This window comes from Schistocerca serialis, chromosome 8 (genome assembly GCF_023864345.2).
Source record: "Schistocerca serialis cubense isolate TAMUIC-IGC-003099 chromosome 8, iqSchSeri2.2, whole genome shotgun sequence".
Classification (NCBI taxonomy): Eukaryota; Metazoa; Arthropoda; class Insecta; order Orthoptera; family Acrididae; genus Schistocerca; species Schistocerca serialis.
The window spans coordinates 319,604,114-319,628,917 of NC_064645.1; the positions used below are offsets into that span (position 1 = coordinate 319,604,114).

The 24,804-nt window shown below is 43.7% G+C and overlaps 1 protein-coding gene across 1 annotated transcript in view; it reads left to right on the top strand.

Moving 5' to 3' along the window:
- Nucleotides 1-10,203: 10,203 nt before the first annotated feature.
- The window catches only part of LOC126416997 (two pore potassium channel protein sup-9), a 151,966-nt gene continuing 137,365 nt past the window's right edge, over nt 10,204-24,804 (top strand). Inside the window, exon 1 of the mRNA XM_050084883.1 lies at nt 10,204-10,330. Coding sequence (XP_049940840.1) covers nt 10,204-10,330 — 127 coding nt within the window. The remainder of the gene's footprint in view (nt 10,331-24,804) is intronic.

Sequence of the window (24,804 nt, forward strand, 5' to 3'; positions counted from 1 at the left end):
CCCATGACGAATCGCGCTGCTTTTCGCTGGATCATGTCTATCTCTTCTATTAATCCAACCTGGTAAGGGTCCCATACTGATGAGCAATACTCAAGAATCGGACGAACAAGCGTTTTGTAAGCTACTTCTTTCGTCGATGAGTCACATTTTCTTAGAATTCTTCCTATGAATCTCAACCTGGCGCCTGCTTTTCCCACTATTTGTTTTATGTGATCATTCCACTTCAGATCGCTCCGGATAGTAACTCCTAAGTATTTTACGGTCGTTACCGCTTCCAATGATTTACCACCTATGGCATAATCGTACTGGAATGGATTTCTGCCCCTATGTATGCGCATTATATTACATTTATCTACGTTTAGGGAAAGCTGCCAGCTGTCGTACCATGCATTAATCCTCTGCAGGTCCTCCTGGAGTACGTACGAGTCTTCTGATGTTGCTACTTTCTTGTAGACAACCGTGTCATCTGCAAATAGCCTCACGGAGCTACCGATGTTGTCAACTAAGTCATTTATGTATATTGTAAACAATAAAGGTCCTATCACGCTTCCCTGCGGTACTCCCGAAATTACCTCTACATCTGCAGATTTTGAACCGTTAAGAATGACATGTTGTGTTCTTTCTTCTAGGAAATCCTGAATCCAATCACAAACCTGGTCCGATATTCCGTAAGCTCGTATTTTTTTCACTAAACGTAAGTGCGGAACCGTATCAAATGCCTTCCTGAAGTCCAGGAATACGGCATCAATCTGCTCGCCAGTGTCTACGGCACTGTGAATTTCTTGGGCAAATAGGGCGAGCTGAGTTTCACATGATCTCTGTTTGCGGAATCCATGTTGGTTATGATGAAGGAGATTTGTATTATCTAAGAACGTCATAATACGAGAACACAAAACATGTTCCATTATTCTACAACAGATTGACGTAAGCGAAATAGGCCTATAATTATTCGCATCTGATTTATGACCCTTCTTGAAAATGAGAACGACCTGCGCTTTCTTCCAGTCGCTAGGTACTTTACGTTCTTCCAGCGATCTACGATAAATTGCTGATAGAAAGGGGGCAAGTTCTTTAGCATAATCACTGTAGAATCTTAAGGGTATCTCGTCTGGTCCGGATGCTTTTCCGCTACTAAGTGATAGCAGTTGTTTTTCAATTCCGATATCGTTTATTTCAATATTTTCCATTTTGGCGTCCGTGCGACGGCTGAAGTCAGGGACCGTGTTACGATTTTCCGCAGTGAAACAGTTTCGGAACACTGAATTCAGTATTTCTTCCTTTCTTCGGTCGTCCTCTGTTTCGGTGCCATCGTGGTCAACGAGTGACTGAATAGGGGATTTAGATCCGCTTACCGATTTTACATATGACCAAAACTTTTTAGGGTTCTTGTTTAGATTGTTTGCCAATGTTTTATGTTCGAATTCGTTGAATGCTTCTCTCATTGCTCTCTTTACGCTCTTTTTCGCTTCGTTCAGCTTTTCCTTATCAGCTATGATTCGACTACTCTTAAACCTATGATGAAGCTTTCTTTGTTTCCGTAGTACCTTTCGTACATGATTGTTATACCACGGTGGATCTTTCCCCTCGCTTTGGACCTTAGTCGGTACGAACTTATCTAAGGCGTACTGGACGATGTTTCTGAATTTTTTCCATTTTTTTTCCACATCCTCTTCCTCAGAAATGAACGTTTGATGGTGGTCACTCAGATATTCTGCGATTTGTGCCCTATCACTCTTGTTAAGCAAATATATTTTCCTTCCTTTCTTGGCATTTCTTATTACACTTGTAGTCATTGATGCAACCACTGACTTATGATCACTGATACCCTCTTCTACATTCACGGAGTCGAAAAGTTCCGGTCTATTTGTTGCTATGAGGTCTAAAACGTTAGCTTCACGAGTTGGTTCTCTAACTATCTGCTCGAAGTAATTCTCGGACAAGGCAGTCAGGATAATGTCACAAGAGTCTCTGTCCCTGGCTCCAGTTCTGATTGTGCGACTATCCCATTCTATACCTGGTAGATTGAAGTCTCCCCCTATTACAATAGTATGATCACGAAACTTCTTCACGACGTTGTCCTCGAAGTAACCGATTTGTAACAGTTCTTTGTGTCACTGTGGTGCCAACTGCTGTTCAAATTGCTGCTGCAGTTGCAGTATGATGCGCCAGAGCCATACGCCGAACACGATGGTCTTCCTTCTCGGTAGTGCCACGTGGCCGGTGCACTTGCGCCCGTACAATCTCGTGACCACCGTTGCCAGCAGTCATGTATAGTGGATACATTCCTGCCACATCTTTCTGAATATTGTAGAAGTAATATCCAGCTTGTCGTAGCTTTATTATACGACCTCACTGAAACTCAGTGAGGTGTTGATAACGGCGTCTTGGTCGTCTTAAAGACATTCGTGACTAACATCAACGTCCAATCTCCAAGATAATTAACGCTAACCACCATTACAGCATATATATATATAGAGCAAACCTGATTTGCATTCTCATAGTGGCGCTACTAGCGTAACTCCTATGCCACTGGCGCAAGTTGTAATACACGTCGTCATCCAGATGTAGAAATACCCCCAAAATGGTTCAATGGTTCAAATGACTCTAAGCACTATGGGGCTTAACATCGGATGTCATCAGTCCCCTAGGCTTAGAACTACTTAAACCTAACTAACCTAAGGACATTACACACATCCATGCCCGAGGCAGGATTCGAACCTGCGACCGTAGCAGCAGCGCGGTTCCAGACTGAAGCGCCTAGAACTGCTCGACCACAGCGGCCGGCTAGGAATACGCCTACCAACTCTCATGTATGTCTCAAAACTACTTCTTGTCGTTGCAATTTTTTTACCGTCATCGTGTATGTGTTCTGCCATCATTTGTCTAAGAAGCTGGAACTGCTCCCTTTGTCAAACTTAATGGTGGCACTAAAATTCTACTCAATTTTATTTACAGTTGTTAACTGTTTCTCTGCAAACAGACTGTTACAGAAATTCGATAAAATGCAATATATGTAAGTCGGTACTACAACTGCGCAAGACCTGACCACGCTGTCAGAAAGAATGCTTGTCGGAAATTCGATAAATCAAACAGAATATTCTAAATTCATGGATGTTACAGGTCTTCTGAAACGTCAAAGTTGTACAATTTTTTATTTATGTATAATAGCAGACTTAGAAGACAAAAATGTCATTATGCCGAATTATTTTTGCTATTTTCTCACAGTATTATTTAGTTGCAAACAGATTCTAGGTCAAGTCATAATTGAGGCAGAAACTGTTCATCACACAGAGGCTAGTGATAAGGAAAGTATGGGCTATCCACTTTACAACCCTTTGTAGAGGCTCTTTTAATAGCTGTGCATGCCGGGAACAGCCTCACATGCGTTTATTCTCTTATGGCATTTTTTTGCAACGACGAATCAAATTTAAAAAACAACAGTTCTATAACACAATATTACACAACAAGGATAAATGACTTTCACCGCACATTACTCAGACTTATAGTAGCACAGGAAGGAATTATGTGTTCAGCCATAAACATTTACCCAATGATGTCAAGAAACAAATCAATAAAATAATTACTTTGAAAGACACAATGAACACATACTTGTTCGACACCTCCTTTTACTCATTTTATGAATGTCAACGCTGTTTTTCATCTATTGGGGCGTGGGGGAACATCTACATTTACATCTACGTGATTACTCTGCTATTCACAATAAAGTGCCTGGCAGAGGGTTCAGTGAACCACCTTCAAGCTGTCTCTCTACCGTTCCACTCTCGAACGGGACGCAGAAAAAACGAGCAATTAAATTTTTCTGTGCGAGTCCTGATTTCTCTTATTTTATCGTGATGATCATTTCCCCTTATGTAGGTAGGTGGCAACAGAATGTTTACGCAATCATAGGATAAAACCGGTGATTGAAATTTCATGTGAAGATCCCGTCGCAACGAAAAGCGCATTTCTTTTAATGATTGCCACTCCATTTCACGTACCATGTCTGTGACACTATCTCCCCTATTTTGCGATAATACAAAACGAGCTGCCCTTATCTGTACTTTTTCGATGTCATCCGTCAGTCCCATCTAATGCGGATACCACACCGCACAGCAGTACTCCAGAATAGGGCGGACAAGCGTGGTGTAAGCTGTCTCTTCAGTAGACCTGTTGCACCTTCTAAATGTTCTGCCAATGAATGGCAGTCTTTGGTTTGCTCTACCCGCAATATTATCTGTGTGATGGTTCCAATTTAGGTTATTTGCAATTGTATTCCTTAAGTATTTAGCTGAATTTACAGCCTTCAGATTTGTGTGACTTATCGCGTAATCGAAATTTAGCTGATTTCTTTTAGTACTCATGTGAATAGCTTCACACTTTACTTTATTCAGGGTCAATTGCCACTTTTCGCACCATACAGATATCTTATATAAATCATTTTGCAATTCTTTTTGGTCATCTTATGACTTTACAAGACTGTAAATGACAGCATCATCTGCAAACAATCTAAGACGGCTACTCAGACTTCCTCCTATGTCGTTAATATAGATCAGGAACAACAGAGAGCCCGTAACACTTTCTTGGGGAACACCGGATATTACTTCTGTTTTACTCGATGACTTTCCGTGTATTACTACGAACTGTGACCTTTTTGACAGGAAATCACGAATCCAGTTGCATAAATGAGGTGATACTCCGTAGGCACGCAGTTTGGATAGAAGACGCTTGTGAGGAACGGTGTCGAAAGCCTACTGGAAATCTAAAAATATGGAATCAATTTGACATCTCATGACGATAGCACTTATTACTTCATGAGTCAAAGAAGAAAGAGAGAGAGAGAGAGCACATACTCCTACGTATATCTCCGTTTACGAAAGATTAGAGTTCTCGCAAACAACGTAGGAACCGTGTAGAAACACTCTAGCTCTGAGTGCTGGGTGAGTCGTAGCATTGTAGTCCTTCCACATCAAAGGTGCAGCGAAAGTTCTTCAATATCAGGCACATGATATACAATGCCACACTACTGGCCATTAAAATTGCTACACCGCGAAGATACGGTGCTACAGACGCGAAATTTAACCGACAGGAAGAACATGCTATGATATACAAATGATTAGCTTTTCAGAGCATTCACACAAGGTTGGTGCCGGTGGCAACACCTACAACGTGCTGACATGAGGAAAGTTTCCAACCGATTTCTCATACACAAACAGCAGTTGACCGGCGTTGCCTGGTGAAACGTTGTTGTGATGCCTCGTGCAAAGAGGAGAAATGCGTACCATCATGTTTCTGACTTCGATAAAGGTCGGATTGTAGCCTATCGCGATTGCGGTTTATCATATCGCGACATTGCTGCTCGCGTTGGTCGAGATCCAATGACTGTTAGCATATGATCGTGCAGCCACGTCTCGATCCCTGAGTCAACAAATTGGGACGTTTGCAAGACAACAACCATCTGCACGAACAGTTCGAGGACGTTTGCAGGAGCATGGACTATCAGCACGGAGATCATGGCTGCGGTTACCCTTGACGCTGCATCACAGACAGGAGCGCCTGCGATGGTGTACTCAACGACGAACCTGGGTACACGAATGGCAAAACGTCATTTTTTCGGATGAATCCAGGTTCTGTTTACAGCATCATGATGGTCGCATCCGTGTTTGGCGACATCGCGGTAAACGCACATTGGAAGCGTATATTCGTCATCGCCATACTGGCGTATCACCCGGCGTGATGGTATGGGGTGCCATTGGTTACACGTCTCGGCCACCTCTTGTTTGCACTGACGGCACTTTGAAAAGTGGACGTTACATTTCAGATGTGTTACGACCGGTGCCTCTACCCTTCATTCGATCCCTGCGAAACCCTACATTTCAGCGGGATAATGCACGACCGCATGTTGCAGGTCCTGTACTGGCCTTTCTGGATACAGAAAATGTTCGACTGCTGCCCTGTCCAGTACATTCTCCAGACCCCTCACCAATTTCAAACGTCTGGTCAATGGTGGCCGAGCAACTGGCTCGTCACAATACGCCAGTCACTACTCTTGATGAACTGTGGTATTGTGTTGAAGCTGCATGGGCAGCTGTACCTGTACACACAATCCAAGCTCTGACTCAATGCTCAGGTGTATCAAGGTCGTTATTAGAGCCAGAGGTGGTTGTTCTGGGTACTGATTTCTCAGGATCTATGCACCCAAATTGCGTGAAAATGTAATCACGTGTCAGTTCTAGTATAATATACTTGTTCAATGAATACCCGTTTATCATCTGCATTTCGTATTAGTGTAACAGTTTTAATGGCCAGTAGTGTACTAAATTCTTGTCTTTATTACAGAAATATGTGCTCGATCGGCTGAAGGAACCGTCAGCTATTCCAACAGCACAATATGTAAAATAAATGGGGGGGAGAGGGGGGGGGGACATAGCTACAAGTACTTCCCAAAGCTTTAGTGCTGCAGAAAAGACACGGAAAAAGAAGATAGTTCCATATTTAGGTAATATTGAGGAACCCGTTTTCAGGGAACTGACGTAAAACGTATGACCTCTCCACAAAAAGCGGGATTGACAACCAGATGTTATGAGAGACGGACCCGACAGTATAAAGGATGGCGAGAAGTGTGATGTCATCAATACAAAAGCAGCATCAGCATCATAGTTCTGTTGGGAGATCTGAGTGACTTAGAACATGCACTAGCCATTGGCTGTCAGTTGAATAACAAATTCATTAGGAACAGTTCAGCAGCTCTAAAGCTGCCTAAGCCGACTGATGTTGATGCGAAGTGATGCGATGTGGAAACGTTAAGGAATAACCACACCTAAACCAAGACCGATGTACTGACGAACAGAGAGTGTCGAGTATTGCAGCGTACGGTTCTAACAGTCGCATGAAATCAGCGGAAGGTAAAACTCATGAGAACTGTAGGGCTGCCATAACTCCAGCTAACACAATGACTTAGCGTAACGAGTTAAAAAGAATGAGGTACAGTGGCCAAATAGCTCCTCATAAGCCACACATTTCCATTGTCAATGCTAAGCGACGCTTGAGAAGTAAAGAGCGACGCCACTACACAGTGGATGACTAGAAACGAGTGATTTCGAGTAATGACTCACGCTCTGTCAATCCGTTCGAAGGGTTTTAGTTTGGCGATTTATTTGTTTATTTATTTTTTTTTATTTGAGCCTTCTGACTGGTTTGATGCGGCCCGCTACGAATTCCTCTCCTGTGCCAACCTCTTCATCTCAGAGTCGCACTTGCAACCTACGTCCTCAATTATTTGCTAGATGTATTCCAATCTCTGTCTTTCTCTACAGTTTTTTTCCCCCTACACCTCCCTCTAGTACTATGGAAATCATTTGCTGATGTCTTAACAGATGTCCTCCCAGTCCCTTCTCCTTGTCAGTGTTTCAGTGTTTTCCACATATTCCTTTCCGCTCCGATCCTGTGCAGAACCTCCTCATTCCGTACGTCATCAATCAAAGTAATTTTTGACATTCCCACAGTCCTTGTTTCACTACCACACAATGCTGTACTCCAAATCTACATTCTCAAAAATGTATTTTTCACATTAAGGCCTATGTTTGATAGTAGTAGACTTTCTTGGCTGGGAATGCCTTTTTTTGCCAGTGCTAATCTACTTTTGATGTCCTCCTTGCTCCGTCCGTTATTTCGCTGCCTAGGTAGTAAAATTACTTGACCTCATCTACTTCGTGACCATCAATCCTGATGTTAAGTTTCTATCTGTTCTCATTTCTGCTACGTCTCATTACTTTCTTTTTTCTTTGATTTACTCTCAATACATTTTCAGTACTCATAGACTGTTCATTTCATTCAGCACATCATGTAATTCTTCTTCACTTTCACTCAGGATAGCAATTCCAATAGCGAATCGTATCATTGATATCTTTTCACCTTGAATTTTAATTCCACTCCTAAATCTTTCTTTTATTTCCAGCATTGTTTCTTCTCTGTACAGATTGAACAGTAGGGGCGAAAGACTACAAGATAAAACTTATGACTTCGGTTTTATATATCTGATGGAACAGAATGACCATGAGGGCAGTTGTTTTTTAATTTTTATTTCTGCGACAATGATTTTATATCTGCTGGTCTGCCTCATGTATCGTTATATCCAAATGATTTACGCATGTTAAGTTACACTCAGGTATGTGGTGCTGTACAAATAGTAATGTATATAGTGTAACTCATGTAAGCCCTCCCTCAAACCTGTCGTGTTATATCTTCACAGATCCGATGATGACACCTTTAGTGTGTTGAAACCGGTCATCTGGTAAACAGTGTTTAAGAGTTCTTGGCTTTTGAATTATTTATACAAATGTGTAAGAGTTTATAAAGGAGGGTGGGGGGAACAGACATGTGAGTAATATAAGCTCAATGTCTCCATGCCCTGTCCCATGGTATATATATTATTTAATATTTTTACCATATGTGCTGATTTATTATAGTATTAGGTCTAATGACAATGCAAGATATATATTAAAAATAGTTAAAAACATTCCTAGATGCCGGCTGGAGTGGCCGAGCGGTTCTAGACGCTACAGTCTGGAACCGCGCGACCGCTACGGTCGCAGGTTCGAATCCTGCCGCGGGCATGGATGTGTGTGATGTCCTTAGGTTCGTTAGGTTTAAGTAGTTCTAAGTTCTAGGGGACTGATGACCTCAGATGTTACGTCCCATAGTGCTCAGAGCCATTTGAACCATTCCTACATCATGGAAATGTATAAGTTTAAAAAGAGGGGGGAGGGGGTAGAGATGTGCGTAAAATAAACTCATGATATTCAAGGCATAACTAATGTTCTATGTACTATTAAACATTTAGAACAGGACTGCAGAACCATTCTAGTATCAGATTCCTAATAACAGCACAGGTACACATTTAATGTAATGTAGTATCTCAACCTGAATAAGATACAGTAAACAAACTCTTTCATAACACATTATCTAGATACCAATGGAAGCAGTAATCTGGCTAAATGTTGATGCCAGCTTCCACCTAGATATTTTTGGACATTTAGACACGTTTTAATAATACTGAAATGGTCACATAGAATTCTATATTACTGATAAAATGAAACCCATACTTTGTTGAATAAATATCACATCATCTGAGATTCCCAAATTCTTGGTAAAGTCAGGTGCAGAAGTCGTCTTTGGAAAGCAGTACAATGTAACAGATGATTTGCATAATACTAGCAGTGATAATGAGACCGTGTAAAAAGAAAATTTGACTGCAGACTCGTATGGTGAATATGTGATGGAGTACAAACACCACATCACCAAACCGACCACTGCCAATTGTTTAATTAGCTGTAAACGTATAAATGGCTCACGGATAGTAGGACAGGATTACAGTAATTATGATAACGATTACCAGTTACTGCCGCGCGGTTAAAGGTGACATGTCACCAACTCCACGGCCCCTCCCGCCGGAGGTTCGAGTCCTCCTTCGTGCATGGGTGTGTGTGTGTTGTACTTAGCATTAGTTAGTGTGTAGTGTGTAGTGTGTAAATCTAGGTACCGATGACCTCAGCAGTTTGGTCCCTTAAGAATTCACACACATTTGAACATTTATTTACCAGTCATTACGTATATCACAAATTAAATACAGAACCTCTTTCTCTGCACATCTATTTGAGAGAGTGAACAAGGAGCGAAATACAGTAGTTGAAGCAACATTAAATCATGCCTCACTGTTTTTAAACAGATGATTCATGTATCTTACTCTGTTTTTATCATGAACACTAGTGATGTACTCTCTGGACCTCATTTATGTCCTTGACTTTAAACAATGATTCATTATATAGCATGAGTGGATAGGTTTTGACTACTGGAGCAGCCAGCCTGATAGCTGTGGCAGCAGCAGCAGCCACTCAACTGCCTTCTTATATACACACCACTCTGGCAGAGCAGTGTGTGTTGTCATGTTGGCAGGATGGTGGTAGTGTGAGCAGACAAATAGTGGCAGTGAAGTGGCCAGCATGACAGCCATGATAGCCATAGTAGTGGCAGCAGGAGCGCCGACCTAGCCGCCTTCCTACTAGCAGAGTCGTGTGCTGTCGTGTTGGCAGGATGGTGGTAGCGCGAGCGGACGGGTGGCGGGCGCCGGAGCGGCCGGCCTGATAGCCATGGCAGCAGCAGCAGCAGCAGCCGCCGCTCAGCCGCCAGCATGGTGCGCCCCGGACGATGAAGAAGCAAAACGTCCGGACACTCTCGCTGATCGTCTGCACGTTCACCTACCTCCTCGTCGGAGCTGCTGTCTTTGACGCCCTTGAGTCGGAGACTGAGAAGAAGCGTTGGGAAACTCTTGAAGGTTAGTGTCCAACCACTTCTTGGCACTTCCCACCTCATACAGTTAAAGTTCGCTCAACTACTTCATATACCTAAATACATCTTTTCACTTCGCTGGTTTTTCAAGATGAAGACGTAAAAAAAATTATCCACTTCCATAGCTGTGTGGTCAGCATGTCTGACTGCCATTCGGAAGACCCAACTTCAATTCCCAATACCGCTAAGGTATCCCAAGGCGATGTAATTCATTTGATCTACACTCATGCTCATAAATCAAGGATAATTGCAGAATATGGTGCAACACAACGTGGCACTACACAAAACTTGCACTAATAGCATAGGCACATAGGGAACACACACGACACAGATCTGTAAGTCCACGGTATTGGTGATAAGTTGAAAAAACCGTCCCGAAGCACATGTGCTACAAAATGCCACTGTTTCCTGCGCATGTACCCCTACATCAATGTGGTATATGATCACCAAGCACACGTACACAGGCCGCACAACGGGTTGGCATACTCTGGATCAGGTCGTCGAGCAGCTGCTGGGGTATAGCCTCCCATTCATGCACCAGTGCCTGTCGGAGCTCCTGAAGTGTCCTAGGCGTTTGAAGACGTGCAGCGATACGTCGACCGACAGCAACCCAGACGTGCTCGATGGGGTTTAGGTGTGGAGGACAGGCAGGCCACTCCATTCGCCTGATATTTTCTTTTTCAAGGTACTCCACCACGATGTCAGCTCGGTGGGGCCGTGCGTTATCATCCATCACGAGGAAGCTGGGACCCACTGCACCCCTGAAAAGGCGGACATACTGGTGCAAAATGACATCCCGATACAACTGACCTGTTACAGTTCCTCTGTCAAAGACATGCAGGGGTGTACGTGCACTAATCATAATCCCACCCAACACCATCAAACCACGACCTCCATACAGGTCCCTTTCAAGGACAATTAGTGGTCGGTATCTGGTACCTGGTTCACGCCAGATGAAAACCCGGCGAGAATCACTGTTCGGATTATACCAGAACTTGTATGTGAACATAACCTGGGGCCACTGTTCCAATGACCATGTACTGTGTTCTTTACACCAGGCTTTACGGGCTCTCCTGTGACCAGGGGTCAGTGGAATGCACCTTGAACGTCTCTGGGCGAATAAGCCATGTCTGTTCAGTCGTCTGTCGACTGTGTGTCTTCAGACAACTGTTCCAGTGTCTGTGGTCAGGTCCCGAGCAATGCTACTGGCAGTAAAGCGTGGCCGTCTGCGGGTACTGCTGATGAGATATCGGTCATCTTGTGGTGTTGTACATTGTGGATGTCCCGTACTGTAGCGCCTAGACACATTTCCTGTCTGCTGGAATCGTTGCCATAATCTTGAGATCACAGTTTGTTGCACACGGAGGACATATGCAGCGACCTGCTGTGTTTGACCAGCCTCCAGTCGCCCTAGTATTCTACCCCTCGTAACGTCATCAATATGTGCTCTTTGAGCCATTTTCAACACGCAGTCACCATTGGCTCGTCTGAAAACGTCTGCACACTTACTCGCTGCATCGTCCTCTTACGTGATCCAACACACCTCTGCGTATGTGGACTGCTGCCAGGGCCACCGTGCGACCGCATGATCATACCCCGATATGATTTAAACCAGCAAACCGCCCACCAGAGCATTGTTTCACCATGTATCGGCATTATCCTTCATTTATGAGCATGAGTGTAGTCATGTGCTCAATTAGTACCTGATACTTTGCACATTTATTTCCCCTAATATCGATTACACCAATCACTGGATATTATGCAATACAGGTTCGTGTCAGAAACGTGAAACTCAATTACAGCCGTCAAATATTTCACATATGTAACAGCATTTATGATGTTTTTGTTGAAAGGATGTACACTGGAGTACTGCAAGCAACAAGCACAAACTCCAACTTACGGATTGATTTATAAGGTATAAGTTTTGATAACTTGCAGCAGTTTGTACAATATAAGTAACAGTGAAAAATCAATCCTTAACCGTTGAACGGGCGCGCCTATGTATAAAGTGGGCCAACCACAAATAACATTGTCTTGTACCATTCCATTGTTGTTTCACAGTTGCAAGCCGGTATCTATTACTCCATCACTGTTTCAGCTAATACAGAGATAAGCTACACTGTCATACGTCCATGAGCAGAAGTAATATAAAATAACACAGAGCTAGGCGAGAAAAAATTTACGATGTGTGAAAGAAAATGACCCAGATTCCGAGCGAGCAGCACGGTTCAACAATGAGGCAGTTAGCTGAGACAATTAGTAATTGAATAAGCCTTTAGAAGGGATCTGATGCAATTACGATGTTTTCAATGCTCCGAGGGACTCATTATTGTGAGGTAACAGAGTGATGCAATGAAAATTTATTTTATTATTGTTTAATTAATCAGTAATTTAGCTTTGTAAATAATAGATTTCAGCTATCAATCGTCCTTTGGAATTTTTGTTGGCAGATCTAGATTTAAGCTAGCAACTAGCCATTCTCAATTCACTACCCTTTTTTGGTCAATGCATGTAATGCCTGTTGGTCTGGCTTTGTACACAGTCCATGAACTGTGTACAAAGCCAGACCAACAGGCATTACATGCATTGACCAAAAAAGGATAGTGAATTGAGAATGGCTAGTTGCTAGCTTAAATCTAGATCTGCCAACAAAAATTCCAAAGGCCGACTGATAGCTGAAATCTATTATTTACAAATCAAAATAACGGTCGCTGCGTGCAACAGCCTCTGAATGGAGGGTAACCTGAGTAATTTAGCTCATAAAATATAAGTTTATTTTATTGTTTATTTTAATTGAACTAAGATTAAACAGTGATTTTGGTCATAAATGTTTACCTTCGTAATATAAAGACAGCTATTCTTTATATGGTTACGAAGTACATCGCACACCCGCTCGTGTTACGAAAGCAGGCACGCGCGCACGAGTGTTAAATAAGTGTGTGTGTGTGAGTGTGAGTGAGTGAGTGACCGTCAGTACCACATGCTCCATGCCGGGGTACGGGCAGTATTGTCAGATGGGTTTACCATTTCAACGGCAGACTGTCTCTGATAAGATCAGCCTGTATCTTTGTGTCTGAAAAGTAGTACGCTCTTCGGCTCATCTCCCTTCATTTTATGTTACAATAAATAATTTGACTGGAGGGGAATTAAATAGGCTCTGAAAATATAAGAGTTTTGATGGATTAGTGAGATAACAGTAATTGTACACTTATGTTCATAAAAAACACATCACCTTCAATGATGAGAGATAGGACGTCCATATTCACCGGACATGTACATTAGCATTTGAACCACGTCAGCCCACAGGTTAAAGGTCAACATCGATATCGCTGCGCAACACCACTTAACGCTAAAACGTGCCTGCGGCTCTCTTTGTCGCTATAAACCGACGGTACTGTATCAGTGTGATTTGAGCAGATGTGCAGCATCCCAGGCAGACGTATGCGCGAATCGTACCGTCAGGTCAGTGAGTTTGAAAGGGGGCGTTTTTTTGGCATGAGAGAATGCGATGCATCCATTCGAGAAATTGCTGATCGTGTGGGGCGAAGTGTTTCGGCAGTGCAACGGGTGTGTGGGGAATGGCACACGGAAGGCTGTAGAACACAATCAGATGGGCCAGGTCGCTCCACCCAGGCCACCCCCCTCCCCCGACATGATCGACACCTCATCGGAATGGCATTACAGGACTGATCCGAGTCCTTCTCGGCTCTGGCACAACAGTGGAATAAGTGTAACACGTCTTACACTGTTAGGGGTGTCAATCCGTCGCCGTTTACTACGGTATAGGTTGTGTGTACTCCGTTCACTTCTCCGCCTACCTTTGACAAATGTACAGAAACATGCTTCAGGACAATGGTGTATGAAACGAAGTCAGTGGGGACAGGAATGGAATCAGATAGTGTTTCCGGACGAATCCAGGTGCCGTTAATTTGAAAATGATGACCACATTTTGGTTCGGTGCAACAAGCCCGCGCAGAGTGGCCGCGAGGTTTGAGGCGCCATGTCACTGATTGCGCGGCCCCTCCCGCCGGAGGTTCGAGTTCTCCCTCGGGCATGGATGTGTGGGTTGTTTCTAGCATACGTTAGTTTAAGTAGTGTGTTAAGTCTAGGGACCGATGACCTCAGCAGTTTGGTCCCTTAGTAATTCACACACATTTTTTGCAGCAGGGTGTGGGGGGGGGGGGGGGGGGAGGGGAGGGGGGAGCGGCATCATAGTGACTGCATTGGCACAAGACATACAGTGCCAGCCAAAAATCACTGTTGATGTGTGTCCAGGGCATTGTGACCAATGTGACGTGTGAATGACATCCTGCGACTCGTAGCCATACCGTTTCCGAACAATACCTCAGACGCCATTTTTCAGCAAGACAATGCACGACCATATGTTGCTGCACGAACACGTGCCTTCTTGGAGTCACAGGACGTCACCCTTTTTCTCTGGTCCGGCAGATCACCAGATTTGTCGGCAATCGAAAATGTGTGGAATATGGTGAAACGACTTGTGCAGCACTCTGACCCAGTGCCAACCACTACAGGCGAACTTTGGAACCAGATGAATGCAGCTATTCCTGCCTTATACTCATCGATGGCATCACGCATGGAACAAGTATTCAGGGCCCATGGCGGACCATGTGCACACTAGGCAACAGGGCACTTGCTGAACCGAGGTGACCGAAATGCTAATCATTTCTGCGGAACATACTAGTGTAAATGTCCTGCGAATATGAATATCCTATTTCTAGTCGTTCAAGGTGCTCTGCTTTTCTGAACATGAGTAAATGTGCTGTCCTTATGTCTCTTTTAACATTCCTTAATATATTCTGGTGATGGTTATATTCATTGCTTTTCTCGGTGAGCTTTACAATCATGAAGTGCTGAGGATATGGGACAGATGTCACAGGCATGACAAAAAACGCTTCCCAATGAGCCGAGGGAACACAGCCTTTTGCAGAAATGCGGACTGGGTAAGCGTCAGGTATAGAGGGCTTCCAAGCGAGCATCACGCCAACTTCCCGCTTGTTGTTTTGTTTATGGCTTATTTCCACACTAGACGACCAACCTGAAAGCATTCGTTCCAGAACTCTGTCTGCAGGAAGTTGGCGCAAGGAGCATGTTAACAAAAGTGCATTCAGCAGATAAACATCTCCCAGCTATCCAAAAAAACATGGCAAAACTGTTCTGACGTATTATAGGTTCAGAGGTTGCCGCCAAATTGTTGGTTAGCCTCGAGAACTGGTTCAAATGGCTCTGAGCACTATGGGACTTAACATCTTAGGTCATCAGTCCCCTAGAACTTAGAACTACTTAAACCTAACTAACCTAAGGACACCACACACATCCATGCCCGAGGCAGGATTCGAACCCGCGACCGTAGCAGTCCCGCGGTTCCGGACTGCAGCGCTAGAACCGCACGACCACCGCGGCCGCCACGAGAACTGTTTTTAGCTTTTCCTAGGGAATGTGATACGAGGCTAGCTGCTGTGTGGGGACAAAAATTGGTGAAATTGATATGGGGGTCATAAGGTCGGAACACATAGAGGGAAGCTTGTTAGAAAAGAGGGGAAGAAACTGAGATCGTTTGGTTTTAACGTTTTGCCTCTTCTTGACAGGATATTTTGTTAAGGAAACAATTACGCCACGCCACCAGCGGACAGATTTAAGTTTTAAGAGGATTGTTGGTCGAGCTTTCTTTGGTAGGGAGAAAGGGGCAGGCGGTTCCTTACTGACTTAGGAGTAAGTTCATCGCAGGGCTTAGTGCTGAACACATCGACTCTCCGCAGGCTGCGTTCTTGACGACAACAGCCGAATAGTGGCCAATGTCAGAGTCCTAAGAACGAGTCGAGCATCGTACTTCATGGCAGCCAGATACGGTGACAACTCTCTGCTCGTTTTACACCGGGATTATGGTGAGCAGAGCTAACAGCTCCGGCATGTTACGACACTCCCAAGTTCATAGCGCAGATTCAGGGTACGATTTACTGTCCCGCTTTCATCAGTGCATCATCAGATGCCTGGGCTTCTTCCGCTTTCTTTTCAGTCACTGTAATCAGTGTGTATGCAGAATGAAATTTTCGCTATACAGCGCTGTGTACGCTGATACGAAAATTCTTGGCAGATTAAAACTGTGTGCGCGACCGAGACTCGAACTCATGGTCTTTGCCTTCTATCCAAGCAAAACTCGCGCCTCTTGAGTCGTGCTTGGATACCTCAGATGGTAGAGCACTTGCCCGCGCAAGGCAAAGGTCCCGAGTTCGAGTCTCGGTCCGGCACACAGTTTTAATCTGCCAGGAAAGTTTCAATGTTAATGATGTTTCTCAGTGACACAGCCGCAGATATGTTGATAATAATTCATGTTAGCGCATATATTAACATTACTAGCTAAAACACTTCCCACATCTTAGCGGATGCAGTACACACCTACAAGGAAGCCAGTAAAGCAGAGACTTTTTAAAGGCATACAACATATGTGGCGGAGCCACAACGGATGTCCAGTCCAGTCATCGCCACAAATGTCCGCGGCGGAATGCCACGCCATGGGACCCGGGTTCGAGTCCCGGCTGGGGCAGGAGATTTTCTCCGCTCAGGGACTGAGTGTTGTGTTATCATCATTTCATCCTCATCTCCGACGCACATGTTGCCCTATGTGGCGTCAAATGCAATAAGTACTTGCACTTGGCTGCCCAACTTCCCCTAATGGGGGACACCCGGCCCACAATACCGTACGCTCATTTCACTTCCATTACCGTCACAAATAAAGAGAATCGAATAGAGTGGATTTTTGTAATTTAAATCACAGATTTTTGTTGCTCTATAATTCCGAGTTCATTGAAAGTAGTCGTAGATTTGTTAGATTTGTCTGCTAATTAATTAAAGCCGTTCAACTAAATCAGCGATTATGGTTCCGTTCGTCAATCGAAAAAACGGAACCCTCGTAGGATTAATATAAAACGGGACACACGCTGTGATATGGGACCCCAGTTTACAAAGGCACAGAGAGACACTCGCCGAGCCAATTTTGTTACAGATCCTGGATCTCTTCTCATAGCTGTTTAGTCCCTCTTAAACATTCCCACAACTATCACCACCATAGCGGATAGTAGTAGTGTGGAAGTTACTGCCATTTTCATACACAAACTATGTCTTCCATTACCCTGGAAGCAGCCGCGTGCAAAGTCAGTCCGGTTTCATTAACATGTTTCGTAATAAGACTCTTACAACAACTACGTTGGTTGTTACCTGGCAATCATCGAGCATCACGATTCCACCATTAAAAATACGGTAAACTTCATCGTACTGCCCCAAGTCGAATTCATGGCTGAAAGCTTCCCTTTTCTTAATTCATCTCGGTTAAGCAATTTTCACTCTTTTTAGGCACTGAGTGCATTCTTGTTTAGTTTCTATTGTGTCTTGATGTATCTTCTACTTCATTACTTATCGTACAGCAAGTTGGCAAATTGCCAGGTCACTAAGGATTGTGAGTCGACATGGTAAAACACTGTAGCAGGAACACCTCACATTTCTGTCTTGTTTATCAATATATTCAGAGTTACACAACTGGCTAGTGTAGTGGTTAATATAGTGCAAATGTCTGATCTTTCTTATTTCTGTTCAGCGTAAAGATTGGTCGATCGAAGTGAATCACATTCTTGGACGCCAAACTTCCTGAATTCGACTCTTTTACATATTTCTTTTTTTTTCTAGAGCCAACGAGAGGAGTCCTCTTTAAGGATACACTGCACACTGTTTGTAAGACAACGCGTGGATGAAGCACGACAGCATTGGTACTGCAGCAATTTACAGATGAAACAGGTGCTTAGGTGTGACTACTTAGTGATTGTTGCCGTTTAATAAACAATTCAAAAACAAGTTTCCCTCTCGGATTCTTCTTATTTACTACTACTGTTTGCAATTGTGTCATATGCGGAGCAGTCAAATGAAGTAAGTAAACTGTTTATGGCCGCCCGGTTAGCCGTGCGGTCTAATACACTGCTTCCCGGGCGGGAAGGCGTGCCGGTCCCCGGCACGAATCCCCCGGCGGATTAGTGTCGAGGTCCGGTGTGCCAGCTAGTCTGTGAATGGTTTTTTAAGCGATCTGCCTCGGCGAATGCCTGCTGGTTCCCCTTATTCAGCCTTAGTTACACTCGGTCGGCCATTGATGCGCAAACACTGCCTCCACGTACGCGTACACCGTAATCACTCTACCACGCAAACATTGAGGTTACACTCGTCTGGTGTGAGACGTTTCCTGGGCGTCCACTGAGGGACGGGACCGCACGGTAACCCTGGGTTCGGTGTGGGGCGGCGGTGGGGTGAGTGGACTGCTGTAGCCTGTTGTGGGGTTGTGAGGCACTGAGGGCTACGGCGTGCTCGAAGCCTCTGCATCGTTAATAGGTCCCCAGTTCAATATGATACAATACAATACAAACTGTTTATTATTCGAAAAGTAATCGGCATAAATGTTAATATATACTCCAGACAACCTCAGGGACACGTGGCCCGCTTTCTTCTGCTTCAGAGTAATGCCTGCCCCAATTTACTATCGTGGTCGATGTTCCCGAATGTGGGTTCCTGTCTTCGATTTATCACCAAATGGCTAATACAATTACCCAGTCACCCAAATTCAACTGCAGGTTGCCTACCTACTGACTTCCAAGGGGAAAAGAGTCTGATTTTAATAATTTCGTATAATTATTGACGTAATTTAAAAATTTAGAATATCATAATCTAGCCATTAAGAGGAATAATGTTACGCTCACCGTTGACATAACAAGTCAAGTATTATAGTTACACTGTGTATATGTCTTGAGGCAGTAGCTCACAGTGTGCAAATTGCCCAGACCATTAAAGGCACAAGAGAGGCAACTCGACGTTGCAGTTGATGATGAGAGCAGGACTAAGGAAAAATCAAGACTCGTTCTAGGATTTGTCGACCTGAAACAAACGTTCGAGAATGTAAAATGGTACAAGATGTTCGAAATTCTTAGATAAACAGGGTTAAGTTGTAGGGAGACACGCATAATATACAATATGTAGAAGAACCAAGAGGGAATAATAAGAGTGGACAACCAAGAACGAAGTGCTCGGGTTAATAAGGGTGTAAGACAGGGATGTAGTCTTTCAAACCTACTGTTCAATCTATACAGTGAAGAAGCAATGCCGGAAATGAAAGAAAGTTAAGGAGCGGAATTAAAATTCAAGGTGAAAGGATCTCAGTGATACGATTCGCTGACGACATTGCTATGTGAGTGAAAGTGAAGAAGAATTACATGTTCTGTTGAATGGAATGGTCCAATGAGAGCTGAATATGGGTTGAGAGTAAATCGAAGAAAGACGAAAATAATGTGAAGTAGCAGAAATGAGAATAGCGAGAAACTTAATATCAGGATAGATGGTCACGAAGTAGATGAAGTTAAGGAATTCTGCTACCTAGGCAGCAAACTAACCAATGCTGGACGGAGCAAGGAGGACATCAAAAGCGGATTAGCACTGGCAAAAAGGGCTTTCCTGGCCAAGAGAAGTCTGCTTTTATTAAGCGTAGGTCTTAATTTGAGGAAAAAAATTTCTGATAATGTACGTTTGGACCACATAATTGTATTGTAGTGAAACATGGACTGTGAGAAAAGAGGAACCGAAGAGAATCGAAGCATCTGAGATGTCGTGCTACAGATGAATGTTGAAAATTAGGTGGACTGATAAGGTAAGGAATGAGGAGTTTCTGCGCAGTAACGGAGAGGAAAGGAATATGTGGAAAACACTGACAAGGAGAAGGGACAGGATGGTAGGAAATCTGTTAAAACATCAGGGAATATCTTCCATGATACTAGAGGGAGCTGTAGAGGTCAAAAACTGTAGAGCAACACAGAGACTGCAGCACATCCAGCAAACAGTTGAGGGTGTAAAACTTCCGAGACTAGAACTCGGGACCTTTGCCTTTCGCGGGCAAGTGCTCTACCACCTGAGCTACCCAAGCACGTCTCACGACCCGTCCTCACAGCTTCAGTTCTGCCAGTATCTCGTCTCCTACCTTCCAAACTTCACACAAACTCTTCTGCGAACCTTGCAGAACTATCACTGCTGGAAGAAAGGATATTGCGGTGACATGGCTTAGCCACAGCCTGGGGGATGTTTGCAGAATGAGAGGATGTAGGCTACAAGTGGTACTCTAAGATGAAGAGCTTGACCCAGGATAGGAATTCGTTGCGGGCCGTATCAAACCAGTCAGAAGACCGACAACATAGAAAAAAAAAGGAAAGCTACTATCTCTATTCGCTACCCAGTTTTCAGACAGCATCCAATGTTAATTTTTTCATATGACCATACCACACAGGCCTACGATTACCGAATTAAAAAAAAAATAGACGAGAGCCTCTTGTAATTGACATTGGACTTCGTAAAGAAATATGAAATACTATTTATGCATTTAGCAAAGAATTTACACAACTTATCGTTTGTAGCGGAACTGTTGTTAGTATTTCTGAATAATTCAGCGTCCAACGAATATTATTTTTTGTAAGGTATTTTCTGTTACTACTTCCGATTACTTCATCCTCCCGAATATCGATAGCGACTAATCGTAATAACTAACACCCACATCGGTTCAAAAAAATGTTCAAATGTGTGTGAAATCTTATGGGACTTAACTGCTAAGGACATCAGTCACTAAGCTTACACACCACTTAACCTAAATTATCCTACGGACAAACACACACACCCATGCCCGAGGGAGGACTCGAACCTCCGCCGGGACCAGCCGCACAGTCCGTGACTGAAGCGCCTGAGACCTCTCGGCTAATCCAGCGCGGCTCACATCGGTTCCTCACAATCATGAAAATCATATTAAAACCCATGTAATTAGAGTTTTGCGTCTTCAGCCATACTTTACACAAAAAGTCGTCTGTAAAGTAATCAGACGTCTGGGGTTTGGAGCTGTTTTATGAGAGTTAGATTCGTTAAAGAATCAGGCTGGTGGGGGGAGGGGGGCTGGGGGAGGGGTAGGATGTTGCCGGTGGTCAATTATTCTTTCAAACTTGATTCACTATTTCTCTACCTGGGGTTTCCTAGATGCAAATGTTTTGAGACCCTCTACGAGATTTCTTACCTCCATACTTCCCTGCATGTAAAAAAGAGAATTATGAATCCCCCAATACATTGCTGAAATGTGTTGGAGTGTCAGTATATCGTGAGTATAACATCGATTTACGAATATTAACAGCGTTTCTACAAAATATGAACATTTCCGATAGAATGGTCCCTAATAGGCATTTCTACTGCCACCTCCAGTAGGAAGTGTCCAGTCTTTCCACGGGCAGCATGTGACAGTAACTGGCTAGAGTAGCGGTACTGTGCCACTAGTTGGTTGGTAATCGCATCGGATTACGGAAGCATGGGGAAGGAAGTCGGCCATGTGCCTTCAAAGGAACCATCCCGGCATTTGCTTGAAGCTATTTCAGTAAATCACGGAAAACCTAAATTGGTATGGCCGGACACGGGTTTGAACCGTCGTCCTGCCGAATGCGAGTTCAATGTGCTAACCACTGCGCCACCGCGCTCGGTCGCCACTAGTGGGAGCAGCACAGTGCTTTTGGACCAAAGTGGAAGCACTCCAGTAACGCCGTGAGTGTTGCGCGGGTCGCCGGCATGCAGGGCTCTGGCACGAGCAGCTTTTCCATTCGTGTAGCGTTAGCAGCCCTGCTGGCGGACAGCCGCTATCGCCCTTTACACGACAGCAAAGAGTGCGGACGTCGTCCCTTCAGAGGCCCGGCCGGCGCCTTTTCCTGATAGTGGGGGCCGGGCTACATACGCCGCTTGCCGGATACAGGCCGCCTTTCTCGGCAGCAGCGATCCGTCCAGCAACAGGTGGAGGTGCGGGTGCGGGGGAGGAACAGAGCAGCGACCGGCTGCCGGGTACATTCCCAACGCAGGCCACGTAATCGAGCAGGCCCGCTGTCGGCTGGAGTCTGCGCTACTGTACGTCTTCCTCCGGCGGTCGGCAGCTCACTCCGGGCGACGAGCCAGGCTGCTTTACTCGTATCCAACAAAACACGCAGCATAGGAATCTAAACAGTTTCAAGATGCTGCCTTCACAATAAATATCACGCAACTGTACAGTGGTTATAATGTTCTTTTATTTGTTTCACCTGGTAAGGTTCAGGCTTTCAGATCCTTATTTCTAACCAGACGTCCTTAGGGAATCAACTTTACAGTATCCTTAGCACATAGGTAGTACATACTACTACTACTACGGCCGCCACCACTACCACCAGCACCAGCAATAATAATAATAATAATGATAATAATAATAATAATAATAATAATAATAATGACAGCCCCAGGAGAAGATGGAATTATTGCAGAACTATGGAAACTAAATGATGAAAGATTAACAGGAAAAATCCACAAAATCATATTAAACATTTGGGAAACAGAACAAATATGCACTCATCCATCCACTCCACAAGAAACGGGACAAAACTGAACCAAACAATTACAGGGGTATCTCACTCGTGCCGGTCACATATAAAATCCTATCAAATGTTCTCATCAATAGATTAGAAGAACAAGCTGACCCACAAATAGGAGAATACCAGGGTGGTTTTCGCAAGGGACGATCATGCATAGAACAGATCTGGAATCTGAAAATGATTCTCCAGATGAGAAACACCCGAAACACTTTTGTAGATTTTAAAAATGTCTAAGACTCAATAGACAGAGTAGCGCTCTGCAACACGCTGGAAGAATGCAGCATTGACAGAAAGACAAGAGCAATCATTCGGCAAACATTAACTGACACAGTCTCCAAGGTTAAATTTATGGGGGACGTCTCTGAACCATTTGAAATCCAAACTGGAGTGCGACAGGGTGACGGACTTTCACCATTACTCTTTAATATTATTCTTGAAAAAATTATCAGGACACGGGAAAAAGAAGTCAAAGGAATCCAAATTGGCATTAGAAAAGATAATAGATTCAATGTGAAGTGTTTAGCTTTTGCAGATGACAGAGAAGTTACACGAAATTGCACAAAGAACTAGCCTGCAAATCTCGTATGAGAAAACCCAGTACACAGAAAGAGTGCAAGACAAATTGCCTATTGTGACAACCAATGGGAAAATCGTACAAGAACCACATTTTAAGCACCTGGAAGAAATCATCCAGCCATCAGGGATCAACCTAAGGCCAATGAGGAAAGAATAAAAAAACTACAGAAAGCATATAAACTCACGTGGAACTATTATAATGAAAAGTCCATATCCATTAACGCAAAATTGAGGCGCTACAACACTGTCGTACTTCCGGAGGCACTGTATGCACCTGAAACAACACAAACAGGTGGGCAAACTAAAATCACAGAAATAGAGAAACAAGAAAGGAAAATTCTCAGGAAAAGTTTTAGCCCGATACAAGAGCAAGGAATCTGGAAAAAGAGACCAACATCAGAATTATATAAATACACAGACAAGATTACGGATACAATAAGGAAAAGAAGAATGCAGTTCTGCGGAAATATCCACAGGATGAATGAAAACAGAATTTCAAAGCGAATTCTTAAAGTCATCAACTCAGGCAGGGGAAAAACAAAATGGATAAAAGAAGTTGAAGAGGACCTCAGACAACCACACATAACAGTAAACGATGCAGAAAATAGAACTGAATTCAGGAACATCATCAAAAAACATAAATTTGACACCACAACACAGAAGAGACCAGGGTGCAAATGGACAGCGGAGCGAAAGAAATAACACAGTGAACACATGAAGAAAATTTGAGCTCATAAAAAACATAAACAATCATCATAAAGGAATTCAAGTTCAAACGCTCTCTTTAAATGGAATAATCGAAAATAATAATAATAATAATAATAATAATAAAATAATATGACAGCCTTTTTACCCCACCTACGATAGGACATAAATAACGAACAACTCGATTATTGTTGTCCACTGTGGATGAGGCTGACCTCCTAGATCGACCGGCGTCTTGTATCCAATCGCAACCAGCACGGAGCTAGCAGCACCATTCTGCAATGGTCCTTTTTCGACAGATGTGCCGCCCTACACACGTTCTTCATTCTCAGATGGATATCTACCGATGTTTTTCCTTCGGCAACCAATAAAAGAGTAACACCACGATAGTTGTGGTTAGGATGCATTTAGTAATAACTTCGCCGTAGCTCACGTTTTCGCATACTCTTGTAGGCACTTGACATCGTTCCTCACGCGAGACTTCTAATCAAATTGCGTGCTTATGGAGTATTGCTTCAGTCGTGTGACTGGATCCGTGATTTCCTCTCAGAAAGGTTACAATACCTACTAACTGACGGAAAATCATCGAATAAAATCAAAATGGTATCCGCCGTTTCCCGAAGAAATGTTATACCCCCTCTGCTGTTCCTAATCTACCTAAACGGTTTATGAGATGATATAAGCAGACCTCTTAGATTGTTTGCAAATAATGTTGCCA